General features: G+C 53.2%; 2 protein-coding genes across 2 annotated transcripts; both read right to left on the reverse strand.

Moving 5' to 3' along the window:
- Window positions 1-629: 629 nt before the first annotated feature.
- Window positions 630-1883, reverse strand: LOC122416756 (MADS-box MEF2 type transcription factor MIG1-like). Its single transcript, XM_043429800.1, has one exon. The coding sequence runs from the start codon at window positions 1881-1883 to the stop codon at window positions 630-632; it is 1254 nt and encodes a 417-aa protein (XP_043285735.1).
- A 4554-nt stretch (window positions 1884-6437) lies between these two features.
- Window positions 6438-7392, reverse strand: LOC122416757 (acidic proline-rich protein PRP33-like). The gene is made up of 2 exons (XM_043429802.1): window positions 6806-7392; window positions 6438-6567 (listed from the first exon to the last, which is right to left on the reverse strand). The coding sequence occupies exons 1-2, from the start codon at window positions 7390-7392 to the stop codon at window positions 6438-6440; spliced, it is 717 nt and encodes a 238-aa protein (XP_043285737.1).
- Window positions 7393-12159: the final 4767 nt, after the last annotated feature.

Consider the following 12159-nt stretch of genomic DNA (forward strand, 5'->3'; position numbering starts at 1 on the left):
GCGAAGGTGAAATTGGGGTGTGACATGCAATAATAAAACGAGATTTAACAGGAATTACGTAGTCTTTAATAGGTTTACTCTAGCATAGCGGAACAATGGTCATACCCTGTCTTTGAGGTAAGTTTACTTAAGGCTAATAATTATAAATGGAAAGATTAACAAAGTGAAAGGTAACGCTCTTGCGACAGGAATCCTTCCTGCGAAAGGTACTCGGTTCAGATGCTCGGCTATCTTGCCGAAACTCACTCAGAGAACGAGGAGAGAAAAGAAAAAAAAAAGAACAAAAAAAAGAAAGACAAAGGACAAAAAAAAACAAAGAGACAGAACCAAGGGAAACCAATGGGGATAGCCCTCCATTGCCTGGCCTTTGGGCCCATAAACGCTTGGGCGTTCTGAACCGATTCCTCCGAGCAAAACTAAAACACCAACCAAAAGAAGTTCACCGGGGAGGGAGCAACCCGAAAATCGGTTGACTTAAGATTAAAGGTGACGGATTCTTAACTAGGACAGCTAGGTACTAGCCGCGGTGAAGCATTAGGCCATCCACGCAGGTGTTAGGTAAACAGGGGGGTGGAAGGTAGGTGGAGTCTGATCCGCGGCGAGCAGGTACGGTGATCCCGCGGGACCCGTTATCGGCGGTTCCAGTTCCAGGGTTCTTCCTTTTCGTAAGCGGAGCCGTGCTTCGGGCAGGTCCGAACCGTGACATCCAGCTCCCCGCATCGGAAACAAAACTGGCGTGGCGGCTGGGTGCAGGTTTGTCGTCGGTGAGAGGCGCTCCCGCAGTTGAAGCACCGGCCATATCGAGAAGTGGACTCTTGCCGCCCTGATGGTTTCGGCGGGACCTCTGGAGCTTTCGTGGTCGCCGTGGTAGCGGGTGGGGCGGGGTTGTTCGGGGCCACTCCCCTACCTCTGGGGGCCCTGGGTCCTGCGGATCGATTCGCCGTCCGGTATTCTCCTCCGTGCGGTTTCGTGGGGGCTGGTGGTTGCGCCGAGGATGTGCCCCTCCCGTAGGTGCGTTGTTCACGGGGTCGCTCTCTTTGTCGGCCTGCCTCTGAAGCTGGGGCTGTGCCTTCTCCCTCGGGTTCTTGTGGCGTTGACAGCTGGCGCTCCAAGGTATCTCGCGGCCCGTCGACGGGTAAGGTTTGGCTGCTCACGTCGCGTGCCGTCGGCGGGTTGGTCTGGCTGCTCGTATCGCCAGCGGTCGGTGGTTCGGTTTGGCTGGCGACTTCCCGTACTGCCGAGTGGGTAGTCTGGGAGGAGGCGTCTCGAGTCGGGGGGAACGCCTTGATCGTCGCCGAGGACCCCATGGACCGCGGGTGCTGGAGCCCCTCCGCAATCGGGCAATACCCGGAGCGGCGGTGCGTTAGCGCTCGTATCAAGCCGATTAGAGCGTCGAGGAACCCTGGGCGCACGAATTCTCCTGCTGCCAGCAGGGGTGCGTACGGGCGGATGTTGTCGAACACCGGATTGTCGTCCACTCCGAAGGGTTCCTGCCGATCCAGAGCTTCCAACAACTCCTCTAGAATCTCCATTGGCGCTGGGGAACGCGGCGGTGGTGGTTGAGTGCGACGTGGGTTCGATCTTGGCTCGTTGGGGGAGGGGTCCCGCGAAGGCGAATATCTCGTCTCGGATGGAACCCGCCGGGGAGAGCGAGGTGATCGATCCCGGGACTCGGCCGAGGTTGGTTGAGGTGATCGCCGGTGTGCCGTCGAAGATCGCCTCCGCTGAGGAGGTGTTCTTCTCTCGTCGGGGTCTCGGAGTAACTCGTCTTCGGTCTCGCTTCCCGGGTCTATCTCGGGCAGCGAGGGGAACGAGTCGTCGCTATCCCCTTCTGACGATGAGGAAATTTCCATTTTGATAATGGGTGGAGGGGGTGCGCTCATGTCGTGGCGTGAGTGGTACGTACCGAGAGTATCTCCGGGGGGACTTGACGACGGGGTCCCGACGGGGAACGCGATGGAGGCCGAGTCGCAGGTAATAAGGTACAGTCCGTAGATACAGCTGAGGTAGCGGTGGTGCCCGGTGGGAGGTAACGATGATGGTAAGCAGGTACGGGTCCAAGGTAATGTCGGGGTAATCGTTGAGCGAGGCGAGGTACAAGGTACTAGGTACTAATGGCAGGTATTTAGGTACGAAGCGTCGGAGGTACATGCGAAGCTGTGGAACGTAAAGCACACCAGAAAGAACATTTAAGCACAGAGCAAACAAGCGGGCAGGGTGGCGACAAAGGTAGGTCCGGGAGTGTGAAGAAGGAAGCGAAGTGAGGACGCAAAAGGTTGGGGTGTGTCAATGCTATTGAGACACTGGCTCGGTCAATTCACGTAGGGCTTGAGGTCCTGCACGTGAATTTTCCCACTCCAGGTCCCTTCCAAATTCGACAGTTCCATGACCACCGGAGAAATTTTCCTCCGAATGATAAAGGGGCCATGGAATTTGGTGGCTAGTTTAGCGGCCACGTGTTGAGTCGCCGATGACAAGACATGTTGCTTTTTTAACACTAAGTCGTCTACCCGATAATCGCGGTCGCGGTGCTTGCGATTGTAATAAAGAGCTTGTCGTTCCTGAGCCTCGGTAATCGCGATTCGGGCGAGTCGGCGCACGGTTTCCAATTGTTTCATGCGTTCGACCCAGGATTGAGGTGTGTGAGATTCGGTCCCCGGCCCTTCCGGGAGTAGACGATGCGGGGGCTTCGGTTCGCGCCCGTAATTCAGGTAGGCCGGGCTCGCCTGAATGGACGTATGATAAGCGGTATTATACGCGAAACGGAGGGCAGGTAAGTGTACGTCCCACTCGCGATGGTCCGGACCGAGGTATGAAACTATCATACTCTTGATGACTCTATTAACCCGTTCGACGGGATTTGCCTGGGGGTGATACGGGGCGATAGTCTGGTGTCGGACGCCTAGCCGTTCGGTCAGCGCTCGGATATCGCGGTTGACGAATTCGGTTCCGTTATCTGTGAGGAAAATGCGAGGGTGACCCCAGCGGCACGCGATTTCGTTTTCGACAGCCTCCGCGATTTTCTTACCGGTAGCTTTCCGGAGGGGGACTATTTCGATCCATTTCGTGAACAAATCCTGGAGAACGAGGACGTAGGTAAACCGCTTTTACTGGTAGGTAAGGGGCCCATGACATCTCCGGCAACTATATCCCACGGTTGCTCTAGAATTCGTTTTCCCATAAGACCGACGGGAGTGGCTTGCTCTACCTTACACCGCTGGCACACGGCGCACCTACGAACGTACTTGACAACATCACGGAACATATTCGGCCAGTAATACCGAAGACTGAGGCGGTGGAATGTCTTTTCAACGCCCAGGTGACCGGCTTGCGGAACATCGTGGGAGTTGAACAACGCTTGTTGCCGACGTTCGAACGGTAATACGAGTTTCCACGCCTCCAAGTCAACGACCTCGAGGGCTGGAAATCGTGGGGGACGATGGTGGTAAAGGCGATCGTCCTCGCAACGCCAATCAGGATATTGGTCCGGCGCTCTGCGGACGGCGCGGAATTTGCGGTTGTACCACCGGTCTTGACTTTCGGGGGAAGGTAGAAGCAGGGCACACGAATCCTCGGGGATGCGGGAAAGGGCGTCAGGCACATGATGCAACGCACCTTTCCGATGAATAATCTGGTAGTTATACTCCTGGAGCTCCAGGGCCCAGCGTCCTAAACGACCGGAGGGATTTTTGAGATTATGCAACCACCGTAGGCTGGAGTGGTCGGTTATCACGGTGAAATAATAACCTTCCAGGTAGCAGCGGAATTTCCGTACCGCCCAAATAACGGCGAGGCATTCTTGTTCGGTGGTCGTATAATTTCTTTCGGCGGCGATCAGCGCGCGACTCGCATAGGCGATTACGTGCTCCACGCCGTCGACGGTCTGTGTTAAGACGGCGCCCAAGCCTACGCTACTGGCGTCGGTTTGCAGAACGAAAGGTAACTCAAAATCGGGGCAACTTAAGGTAGGTGAGGTAGATAGACGCTCGCGAATCTCTCGGAAGGCTTCGCGCTGAGGGGCCTCCCAGGACCAGGTGGCTGTCTTCTTCAATAGAGAAGTGAGCGGGTTGGCTAGCGTCGCGAAAGCCGGGATGAATCGACGATACCACGATGCCATGCCGAGAAAACGGCGAAGTTGTTTGATATTTCGCGGCGCCGGATAATTGACTACGGGCGCGACTTTCTCCGGGTCGATTTGTAGGCCGTCGCGATTCACTAAGAAGCCAAGGTATTTCACTTCCGACCGACAGAACTCACTTTTATCGGGGTTGATGGTTAAACCCGCGTTTCGAATTTTGGTCAACACGCGGCGTAGCCATTCTAGGTGTTCTTCGAACGTGGCAGTTACGATAATTATGTCATCGAGATACACATAAACGTGGGGTTGCATTTCAGGACCGATAAGGCGATCGAGCAACCGTTGGAATGTGGCCGGCGCGTTGGTTAATCCAAACGGCAAGCGACGAAATTGGAACAAACCCATTCCCGGGACGGTAAAAGCTGTGATTTCGCGACTTTTCTCTGCTAGCGGGATTTGAAAATACGCCTGGCTGAGGTCGAGGGTGGTAATATAATTTGCTTGCCGCAGCCGATCTAAAATGCTATTCATCAAGGGTATCGGGTACGCGTCCTTTTTAGTCACTTCGTTGACCTTTCGAAAGTCAAGACAGAATCGCAACTTCCCGTTGGGCTTTTTGACCATGACTATGGGGCTAGACCAATCACTGACGGACGGTTCTATAATTTCGTCCGCGAGCATCTCTCGAACCGCCTCGTGAATCGCCTTCTCGATGGCTGGTGAGACGGCGTAGTAACGCTGTTTGATCGCGGTATGCCCTCCCACGTCAATGTGGTGTTCTGTCAGGGAAGTGCAGCCTGGTTTTTCGGGAGGTTTCGGTATTTCCTGGCTCACGAGAGTTTTTAGGGTAGTGTCTTGGTCGGGTGTGAGAATCTGTAGCCCGCCGCAAAGGTAATGGACTGTAGATGGGCTCATTTGGGCTTCGAAGGCGTATACGCGTTGAGGTTCGAGCCAACTGAACCATTTTCCGCTCGCGAAGTCGACAACCCAGTGGCCCGCTCGCATGAAGTCGAGGCCCAAGATACAAGGTAACACCAAGGCAGGTAACAGGTACGCGGTCAAACGGAAAGGACGACCGTTTAGGTAAATGACGGGGTTGACGACCTCACTCGCGATGGCTTTTTGACCGCCAGCCATCTCCACGCCGCGAGGGCGGCAGCGCTCCCTCGGGATGCCCAGGTTGTCGACCCATTGGATCGCGAGGGGGCCGAAAAACGTGCGACTTGAACCGGAATCGAATAGTGCTCTCACCGGGTGGCCTTGGAGAGTGAACGTCACGAAAAACGCGGTGGGGCTTTCTTCCGTTTGGACGGTACCGCACCGGATAGTTTCGGCGTCCCGTGGCGAGGTATTAGGTAAAACGGGAGGCAACGCGTCCTTCGAATGCGAGGAGGTACGGGGTAATTCGCGAGGTAGCGCGTCATTCGAATGCGAGGAGGTACGAGGTAAGTCGCGAGACGCGGCAGGTAATTCGCGAGACGCAGCAGGTAATTCGCGAGGTGGCTCGTCATCCGAATGCAAGAAGGTACAAGGTAATTCGCGAGACGCAGCAGGTGTTTCGCGAGGTAAACTGACGATTTCGGCGGGTTCCACTAAAATATGTCCCGGACCCGCCTTCAGCGGTTTCCCGCACACGAGCATTCGGTTGATTTTTGGCCTCGGCGCCCGCAGCGGTAACAAAATACGACTCGAGCTTCTCCGCATGCATTAAACCGGTGTCCGGGTTTTCCGCAATTCCAGCAAGTAGGTGGTCGCGGTTGGGCTGCGGCGTTGCTCGGGGCAGGGTTGTTTCCGCCAGGAGAAGGCATCGCATCGAGGAACGGGTTTAATGAACGTAGTGGTTCCGCGGTAGCGTTGAGTTTCGGCGCGGTTCCGGTAGTCGCGTTGGATACTGTCTTACGTCGTCTTCGGGGAGGATTCGGGGCTTGTTGCGCGGCGTTTACGCTCTCGAGAACTGGGGTCGAGTCCGAGTCGTTTGACTCGTTCGATTCGGGGGGCCTTTCGGCAGACGTTTCGTTCCCGCCGTCTAGCTCTGGCCACGTTTCTACCGCCGCGAATAATTTGCGGCCGGGGTTGTTAGGGAAGGTTTTAGAGCCGCGATAGGCCAGTTCCGGACACAGAGACTGGTTCGGAGCTGGTGGGGCGCGATAGGTGCGCGAGACGGCAAAACTTTTCTCTACCCGGACGGCGATATGCTCGAACGAATCGAAGTCAAATAAATCGTCCCGGTGGATAGCGATATGAAGTCGCGGGATCAAGTTACGGTGCGCGTACTGGACCTGCTCTGACTCGCTCCAGGGAGGTTGGAGACGATTAAATAATCCCCGAAGGCATGTTAGGTAGTCCGCGACTGGCTCGTCTAATCCTTGGGTCCTACGCATAATTTCTTCCCGAAGCGCATATTGGTAGTCGGGGTCCCCGAAACGCAAACGACAAGCGGACGCGAATTCCGCCCAGGTATTCCAGCGATCGTGGTCGTTTCGGAACCACTGAAGGGCGACCCCATTTAGGAAGAAGGGAATGCAGCGGATTAAATCGGTGTCTGATACCGGTACGAGGGCGCGGCCCTCCGAGATACGCGTGAGAAAAGTGTCGACATCTTCCCCCCGTTTCCCAGAGAAAGAGATGTTCCATTTTCTCATCAGGTGTAATACCGCGGACGGAGAGATCGGTGCACGCGAGTGAGAATACTCCGTAGTTACACGCGGAGGCGGCTCATATACTGACCTGGGTTCGTTAACCGTTGGGGTGGCATAATGGTGAGGAGGTCCTCGTCCGCCTTGGAAATGTTCACTGGTACCCGTTAGTGGATCGTGACCGGGGTGGATTCCGGGCTGGTTCGGGCCTCTAGAGCGATCGGTGCGTGGGCGGGCGCCCGTTGGCCTGGGCGGCGTATTCGTGGGAAGTCCCGTCCACGGTTGATGGTTTAGGGGGCCGGGACCGAGATTCGGGCCGTGGTGGAGTACCCTCGACCAGATCTCCGGGTGGCCGGGTTGTTCCGGCCCGCGTGGAGGTTCGAACGGTCCGCCACTCGCTCCCATGGCCGTCATGACCGGCCCTTGGAAACTGCCCGTGATTCGGGTGGTGTCCCCGGGCCAGGCATAGGACAAGCTCGATCCGTCCTCGGGTGGCAAGGTATGCCCCATACCGGAGTCATATCCAGCCGCGCCGCAGACGGGCGGGGCGTCACGTACACGCGGGTCGACCTCGAATGCCCCCTTTTCGCCCCCCTCAGCGCCCACTGGCGGAGGAGACGAAGTACGTTGCGGGCCCTCACCGAATTTCGGTGAACCGTCCCGGTTCCCTTCTGGCATGATGGCACGCAACCGGGTGTACGCGGTACGAAACGGCTAAGCGCGAGTCGGAACGACGCAGCGATTTTCGACGCGGATCGGTTCCGGGTCGGATACGAAGGAAACTGAGCTGTGCGAGCTCGCGAAACCTCCAGGTAATCAAGTCACAAAACGAAAGGTATTTCCGACACAGATAACGGGGCCAATAGATCTCCCGAGATACACCGCGTCGCGAGTTCGCGAATTCGAGTTTGCGCCGCAGGATCGACCGATTAAATGAGGCAAATAACGGAAGAGCACGGTAAGAGTTTGACTTCGAAAGGTAATAGGCGCGGGGTTGAATCCGAAGGTAACTCGAATTTGGACGAATCCAGATTCGGCAGGTAATAGGTAAGGATTCAACTCCGCGAGGTAACTGGTAAGAATTTGAATCCGATGAACAGGTAAGGATTCAAATTCCTAAGGTAATATATACGAAATCAAACTCGTCGCGTTGGAGAAAACCGGAGCAACCGTAAATTAAAGACGAATTGGTGGAGGCGGAAAGCGACGCGTAATTCGTCAGGTACAAGGTAAACAGATCTTATAGATGCGGGGCTTGCTCGAATTCCCGGTACTTCCGCCAAACGCCAAACCAACAGACTCGTGAAAGGGAGTCACGGCTCAACTCGGACGGCAATGCGCGGTACGTTAGAGCCAAGGTAAATTAAATGTCCCGAAATAAATACCGGAGCGCGAAGATAAGTCGATTATTCGAAAGGCGGTTAATAATACGAGTACACGGGTTAACGATCGGGATCGATTAGCGATTGAACCGTTCACTGACGCGGATACTCGAAGAATGGCGCTTGTCGGCTGAGTCGACCAGGTGGCTCCCCCCTCGCTCCGTGTCGGTGATAAGTGGGGATAATCCGTGAACCGTCCGATTTCAAAAAAAAATATTTTTCGCAGTTCGACACGGTCGACGTAAATACTGGATTAACGTTTTTGCGAGAGATGGCAGATTATCGCGATAATATCCCGTTACTGACACAGCTCACGCGTGGATGATTTTGAGTCCTCTAAACGGAACAATAGAGGCACTGTTTACATGGTTGGGCGGGGCTAACTGCCGATCTCGTACGTTCAGGCGGCACGAGTTCTTGGTATCGGGCTTATGCCCTCGTTCGCGATGCGAATGTTGACTTTCCGGGGGGGCTAACTGCCAACAACGTAGGCTTCTACCCTACGCGTTAGAAACGTTGGTCTTATGCCCTCTTACGCGAGGCGACAGTACGGGGCAACCGGTCGAGTCAAATCCAAAACAATTCGACCAAGCCAATATGTTCACCGATGACACAAGGGATTAGGAGAGGTAAATGATATAGTACACAAGCACAAGAAATAAGCAGAATTTCTTACAACTAAGAAACACTATATTTAAACATAGCACAGGTTAAGCGGCACAATAGAGGTACTGAGGCAGAAGCGTTGAGAGAACAAAAAAAATGTAAATAAGGCGAGAAGTTAATACGGCTGGTAGCGTACCAGGTAAACACAAAGTGCGTACAAAAGAAATCGCAATAATATTTCGTCAGAAAACTATATCGTAGTCACACGAGAGGTAAAAGGGAAAAACAAATTTTATTTGGTCACACCACAATAACAACGCCTCTGTTCTCGGGAGTGTCCGCTAATCACAATAATACGAAATATTCCGAGAAGTCAGAATAAGAAACAAAAGATCAAAATCTCTCAAGATCTCCCAGCACGTCGAGGTCTCTCTATCGCAAAAAAAAAATGTTTCCAAACGCAACGCCAAAATAGATCGAAATTTCTCGACGCGGGCTAAACGGATCCACGGCGTAATGGTTACCGAAAAATATATCGCAGCGAAAAACGCGAAACACGAAATACGGAATCAAAACTCAACATTACAACATTCTGGATTCTAATAAATTACTACTTTTCGAGCCCCACGTTGGGCGCCATTTGTAACGCAATTTTCCCCGCGAGGGTACGATTGGTCCCTTCTCGGCTCACCCGTCTCGTCGGCTCGCACGACTCTCCGGCCCCGAGAGTGAATTGGGCGCCAGGTACGAAGTACCGTCGATTACTCGACTTTAATTTTATTCACTCTCTACGATGGTAACGCCAACAGATCACGATACTCAGAGTGCGCGAGAGACACGAGTGACCGAGGACGGTCCGGCTACTCAGCTCAAACTGAGATACAGAAGGTAGAGGGGGGGATCCTTGGGGAAAAGTAGCAATCAGGGACGCAAAATAACATAATCGACACAAGTTAGTAATTTGACAAAATATTCACAATTTATTCAACTCCCTGACGACGCGTAAAGTCACAAGAAAGACATTAACATTGAACGCCGTGAACAATCGAGAATAAAATAATCAAATACGCGATTCGGTAAATTTTAATGATCGGACATAAGTTCAAGCCATATAATACAAGTGACGGGTAGAATCTGGATAATGAAAATAATGGAACTGATCTGTCGCTTCGCATATTCGCACGCCTCACATTCGTTATTCGACACCCACGAATTGAGTGTCTCAGGTAAACGCAGGTAACACGTAACCAGCCGCAAGGGCCGTAGGTAAAGCGCAGGTAAAGTTCATCAGCCGCGAGGGCTGGAGGTACGATTAATCAGCCACGAGGGCTGTAGGTAAAAGGTAACCGGTAACAAGTACCGTAGGTAATGCGCAGGTAAAGTTCATCAGCCGCGAGGGCTGGAGGTACGATTAATCAGTCGCGGGGACTGTAGGTAAAATTAATCAGTCGCGAGGACTGTAGGTAAAGTTAATCAGTCGCGAGGACTGTAGGTAAAACTAGTCGTCAGTCGCGAGGACTGCAGGTAAAGCTAATCAGTCGCGAGGACTGTAGGTAAAATTAATCAGTCGCGAAGACTGTAGGTAACGCATAGGTACGAGGTAAACGGCGGCAAAGGCCGAAGGTAAAGTACTAGTGTGAGAAAATGCGAGCGACAAGGTAATGACGGACTGATAAATAATTTAAGTAATAGTTAACGTAATAAAAGAATAAGGTATCGGAAAACGGTAATACGTCGCACGTCGGTTAAACTACGAGAGAACAATAACACGCGATACAGAAGAAAGGAACGAAATATAAAAATAAACGCGAACGCAACTAACCGCCGTATAGTCCGTAGCGCGACAACAAGTACGAGAGAGAAAGCACGAAAACATCGCGCGACCGGGCGCGCTCGCTAGAGCCCTCGGCGCGTGCAAGGAGAGAGAGACAGAGATACTCGAAAGATATTGCGCGTTATATTCAGCGCGTTTACACTACGAAAACTCAAAAGATATAATTCTAATACCGACAATTTTTATGAAATGATTGAACCAACTTAAGGGAATCGATTTGTCCAGTTGAGCGTTACATCCTCAAAATTCGAGACCCGGGAAGTATCGGCCGCAATCTCGCACGATACTTCGACTCGTAAGTCTCTCGAAACGCCATATACATCTGAACTAAAACCCGGAACTAGATTCCGAAAAAGAAAACGTGAAAAAGCTCAACAAGACAAACGATTCGGGGAGATAAAGAACGGACTTACCGAGGGATCCAACTCGCCGCACAAAGGAAAGGCTTGGTGATGTTCGCCGGAACGCAGACTCGTCAGTACGGTGCTCGGAATTAGACTAATTGTGCGTGCGAGCGGTCCTCGGTGTTCGGCGCTCTCCCCACCACTCGGACCCAGCACCGCAGCGCTCACACGCCGGGCGCGAACTAGCGTTCGTCCTCCCGGCTCGCGTATTCGCGGTAAATTCAAAAGTGAAGCGCGTACGGAAATTACTTTCCGCACCGCTTTTACGCTATTCTTAATTGCACGATGTTCCTCGCTGCTCTCGCCTCTTCCGCCCACGTGAAACGCTCCTCCCGACTAAATGGCTGTGATCCGAGTGCCTTTCCTCTTGGGGATCCGGCGGGCATCTCTGAAAAGGCAGAGGGGAGGCCTCCCTCATGACTCCAGACGTCATGAAATCACGGTGGGCCCACGACGATAAGCCACCAGGCAATTGCAGCACCTCTCCTCCAGGAAACTCCCCCGAATCCCACCGACCGAGGCGCCGTATTGCACGGACCGTGGCACCCGAATTCACAGCTGTGCGGACGGTGCAACTCTCGGTTGCTACGGCGGGAGAGGCACGGGCGGCGTTCAACGGATGGCCTATGCCAGCGTGTCCTCTCAGCCGTCCGCAGGTCGAGAGTGATGTTCGAAGCTCGAAGACAATGTGAGAAGGGTGCTCCCCGCGGACGAGATCGGTTTGAACAGCGAGGTAGTGCGGGAGGTATAAATTAGCGATGCGCTCGGTCCAGCGTGGCGGAGGCAGGGCCAAACCTCGGAAACTACGGTAGATTTCTGAAATATTGTAATCAAGGTAACTCACGAAAACTGAACTCTTTCTCTCTCTTCCCAACACGGGCCGGGAATAGGTAAAACAAAAGGTAATTGTCGCGCAACAGATTATAGGCGCGAATCCTTAAACTAAAGCTTAACATTACGTAGCGGTGAGTCTCGTTCCGGACATCGCCCGACGAGTCGCAGTGGCGTCAAAATGGGCCGCAAACCCGGTCCACTGGTCGACACGGTTCGCACGAGTGGCGGGGCAAAATGTCACGTCACAATATATGTTCTATTATGATAAATCTAGGGATAAATATGTAATATTTTCTTGTTTAATCAGAGGATGACATTACTAGCACATCTTCACAGCCGCAAAAAAGGAACAAAGACCAAGAGAATCTTGATCCTCAGGCAACTC

This window comes from Venturia canescens, chromosome 10, assembly GCF_019457755.1.
Source record: "Venturia canescens isolate UGA chromosome 10, ASM1945775v1, whole genome shotgun sequence".
Classification (NCBI taxonomy): Eukaryota; Metazoa; Arthropoda; class Insecta; order Hymenoptera; family Ichneumonidae; genus Venturia; species Venturia canescens.